General features: G+C 44.3%; 1 protein-coding gene across 4 annotated transcripts in view; it reads right to left on the bottom strand.

The window, feature by feature from the left end:
* The window catches only part of wdfy4 (WDFY family member 4), a 114996-nt gene that overhangs the window by 40413 nt on the left and 69583 nt on the right, over window positions 1-5000 (bottom strand). For all 4 annotated transcript variants that reach the window (XR_006023241.1, XM_042065310.1, XM_042065311.1 and 1 more), the window contains 2 exons: window positions 2303-2423; window positions 1687-1772 (listed from right to left, as the gene is read on the bottom strand). Coding sequence is in view for 3 of the 4 variants with exons in the window: in XM_042065310.1 (XP_041921244.1) it covers window positions 1687-1772; window positions 2303-2423 (207 nt within the window). In the remaining variant the exon portion in view is untranslated. The remainder of the gene's footprint in view (window positions 1-1686; window positions 1773-2302; window positions 2424-5000) is intronic.

Raw genomic sequence — 5000 nt, 5'->3', positions numbered from 1 at the left:
AACGTCAACATACAGTAGTTCTTTGCCGACCGTCCTCGGCCTTGTGGATAAAACAAAAGGTGATGTGAAATCTGCAACTATTTCGGATACATCGCGAATAGTGAAGGCAAGCCATCAGGTACACAGAGGCCCGTTTGTGAAATATGTTGCAAAGTCATTTAAAAGCAGTAGGCTACGCATGGAACTTGGCTAAACACCTCGCAGACATATCCCTACATTTTTGTTCAAAGAACGGCAGGTAAACGAATATGCTATAGAAAACACGACTACATGGTTAGTGCCAAGTTCTTCTCTTCTGTTTTAGTCTAGCCTAAGTGAAACGAGTAAGGTTCTCTGGGATAAAGCGAACCTTCCTTCATCAATGAATTTTGACGAGACATAACGAGCTGTAATCATTTTGACGAGACATAACGAGATGTAATCATAGGGTGCTAACGTGATGAAAGCACAATGTTCACGCCAGAATAAAATTACCATAACTTGTAAACAATCTATTTCATGTTCGGTCAGTACTACTGTAATATTTGTCATGGCATGTAGACTGCAATTTGTTCAATAAGTATTGCCCAGATGTAGGATAGGCTACCCGAAATGCGCTAATTAAAGCCCACAGCATATAATACCACCAAAGCGTGTTGAGTCCTAATAATAATAGCGGCTTATTGTTACGTGGTAGCAAATCATGTTATCAAAGAAATAGACGTAGGCTAATGTAGGAATGCACACAGACATATTGCAACAGGTAGGCTAATGGTGTAGGCCTATCTGACGAAGACCTGAGTGGTTGGAATGTTGTACTTGTACACTGGGCGCAAAGAAGACTATCCTCACATTTTTCCCTTTGCAACTGTCAAAAAAATCCCATGAACACGGGAAGGCCTAGGGAAGCCTATACTGCACATCAGATGGCCTAAAGATTAGGCCCCTCTGCATAGCATTCAGTGATTTGCATGCAGTAATTTCAACACTGACCTTGATCTAGCCTAGTTTGGCTATTTAAAGCTACTTTATTGGCAAAACACAACACAATGTAAATGAACTATACCAAAAAATAAAGGACTTAATCACACAAAGTAGGCCTACTATTTTACTGACTATAAAAATAGAAGTTTAAAACCCAGAATTGACCTGCACACTACAAAAGTGCACCGAATTCAACACAAATGACTCAATACACTTGGAGGAGGTATTTCTTTTCCAGATATCTTAGGATTTCGCCGTAGTATCGTTTCAGTATCGAGCATCGTGATATTTATGGCAGGTATCGTATCGAAGTCATAATTTTGGTATCGTGACAACACTAATTCATAACACACATCCAGTCAGTGATGAGTTTTTTGCCATGCACACTTTTATTAAACTAAAAAAAAATACCAACGGGCTCTTAGATGTTGCACTGATAGCTATTAAAGGGAAGGACAGATGTCATTCTCATTGGTTTAAAGGATGTTATGGCCAAAGCACACCCATGACTGATTAAGAAACATAAAGGATGTTATGGCCCCAGCGTCCAGCGTTTGACCACAAAATCACGCCATTAAATTAGCGAGTGTGGACTGGACATGCCTTAAATGTCTTTAAACTTTGCATCTCTGACCAGACATTTCAGATATCCAAGATAGGGCCCTGAGTGTGTATAAAGGTTTGTGTATGTGTACAGTATATGTGTGTGTGTATGTGTGTTACCTCTTGTAAGCAGATATGTGTTCCTTGTTGGGAAAAACCAGGAACACAGAGGAGCCATTCCTCAGGAAGATCTCCAGAGCATTATCCTACACAAACACATACATGTTTTTATACACACACACACACACACACACACACACACACACACACACACACACACACACACACACACACACACACACACACACACACACACACACACACACACACACACACACACACACACTTTGGCCTTGTAACCGGAGGGTTGCCGGTTCGAACCCCGACCAGTAGGAACGGCAGAGACCAAATATCCCTCATGGGATCAAAAGAGTATATATACTATACTATACTATACTATACTATACTATACTATATACACACAAACACAGATTTTTTCCAAGATTCCATGAGCCCTGAAACATTTTCAGTGTGTTGGTTAAGACGAGTTGGTTAATGTGTGGAGTATGTATGGAGTATATATGGAGTATGTGTGGGGTATTTATGGAGTATGGAGTAAGTCAAACATGTCTGTAGCACTTGCACTGAACTCAAATCATCTTCATTCAGTAAGTCTAAACACACATACACACACACACACACACACACACACACACACACACACACACACACTGACCTCCAGTAGGTAGCGCATGAAGTGTGCACCTTTGATGTCATCGTAGGGCCAGCACTTGCAGCTCTGCACTGTAGAGGCCTTCTCCTTCTTAAACATGCTACTGAGATAGGAGTCTCGGATACTACACACACACACACACACACACACACACACACACACACACACACACACACACACACACACACACACAAGCATAGATGTAAAGAATCACACACATACACACCAATACATTCTGACACTTGCACACACACTCTCTGCTCCATCCACTCACTTGCACACACACACTCCTCCATACACACTCACTTGCACACACTCTCTGCTCCATACACACTCACTTGCACACACTCCTCCATACACACTCACTTGCACACACTCCTCCATACACACTCACTTGCACACACTCCTCCATACACACTCACTTGCACACACTCCTCCATACACACTCCCTTGCACACACACTGTGCTCCATACACACACACTTGCACACACACTCTGTGCTCCATACACACACACTTGCACACACACTCTGTGCTCCATACACACTCACTTGCACACACACTCTGTGCTCCATACACACACACTTGCACACACACTCTGTGCTCCATACACACACACTTGCACACACACTCTGTGCTCCATACACACTCACTTGCACACACACTCTGTGCTCCATACACACACACTTGCACACACACTCTGTGCTCCATACACACTCACTTGCACACACACTCTGTGCTCCATACACACTCACTTGCACACACACTCTCCTCCATACACACTCACTTGCACACACACACTCCTCCATACACACTCACTTGCACACACACTCTGTGCTCCATACACACACACACACACACACACTCTCTGCTCCATACACACTCACTTGCACACACACTCTGTGCTCCATACACACACACACACACACACTCTGCTCCATACACACACACTTGCACACACACTCTGTGCTCCATACACACTGTTACGTGCCCTTGTGTAGCCTACTTTGCTGTTCTTGTCTCACCCTCTACCTGCATTCTCTCTACCTGTCATTATCCTTATTGTGTGCAGGTGTGCTGGCGTCTGCCGAGTTGGCCTGCCTATAAAAGCCGCCTTATCCAACATGGCCGCAGCTCGATCTCGGATCACACGCCGTTTACAGAGCGCTCATATTAAACACACACACACACACATATTAAACACACACACACATACACACACACACACACACACACACATATTAAACACACACACGCAGCTCGATCTCGGATCACACGCCGTTTACAGACCGCTCATATTAAACAAACACACACACACGAGCTCGATCTCGGATCACACGCCGTTTACAGACCACTCATATTAAACACACACACACACGCAGCTCGATCTCGGATCACACGCCGTTTACAGGCCGCTCATATTAAACACACACACACACATATTAAACACACACACGCAGCTGACTCTATTGTCTCCGTTTCGCTACTCTGCTCTATGTCGTCTCTTTTTCTCGTTTTTCGAACGACTATTGTAACTGGTGACGGGCCGGTGAGTTTTTTGTTTGTTTTCCCACTTTATATAGCTGGATGTTAGTGTAGAAGGTAAGCCGTGCGGAAGACTCACGCATTTTTATTTCGAGGAGGGAAGGTAGAATTTTCTTAAAAGTACTAGAAGGTTAGGAAGCTTGCTAGAATCTGTTTTATTTATTTATTATTGTGCTTTCGAAGCATTGGCATCATTGCCGAGTTCTCAGTTTGTCCAAAATAAATGAAAATTTATATATTTCTTATCCCTGACTCCTGGGCCGTTCTTATGTTGTGTTTTCATTTTCATATTTTCTTGGATTCATAACACACATTCACTTGCACACACACACTCCTCCATACACACACACTTGCACACACTCTCTGCTCCATACACACACACTTGCACACACTCTCTGCTCCATACACACTCACTTGCACACACACACTCCTCCATACACACACACTTGCACACACACTCTGTGCTCCATACACACTCACTTGCACACACACTCTCTGCTCCATACACACTCACTTGCACACACACTCTCCTCCATACACACACACTTGCACACACACACTCCTCCATACACACTCACTTGCACACACACACTCCTCCATACACACACACTTGCACACACTCTCTCCTCCATACACACTCACTTGCACACACACTCTCCTCCATCCATTCACTTGCACACACACTCTGTGCTCCATACTCACTTGTACACACACACACACACACTCTCTCCTCCATACACACTCACTTGCACACACACACTCCTCCATACACACACACACTCTCTACTCCATACACACTCACTTGCACACACTCCTCCATACACACTCACTTGCACACACACACTCCTCCATACACACTCACTTGCACACACTCCTCCATACACACTCACTTGCACACACACACTCCTCCATACACACTCACTTGCACACACACTCTCTGCTCCATACACACTCACTTGCACACACACTCTCTGCTCCATACACACTCACTTGCACACACACTCCTGCATACACACTCACTTGCACACACTCTCTGCTCCATACACACTCACTTGCACACACACTCTCTGCTCCATACACACTCACTTGCACACACACTCCTCCATACACACTCACTTGCACACACTCTCTGCTCCATACACACTCACTTGCACACA

The sequence above is a fragment of the Alosa sapidissima genome, chromosome 16, assembly GCF_018492685.1.
Source record: "Alosa sapidissima isolate fAloSap1 chromosome 16, fAloSap1.pri, whole genome shotgun sequence".
Classification (NCBI taxonomy): Eukaryota; Metazoa; Chordata; class Actinopteri; order Clupeiformes; family Clupeidae; genus Alosa; species Alosa sapidissima.
This window is presented reverse-complemented; position numbering and strand designations above follow the sequence as displayed.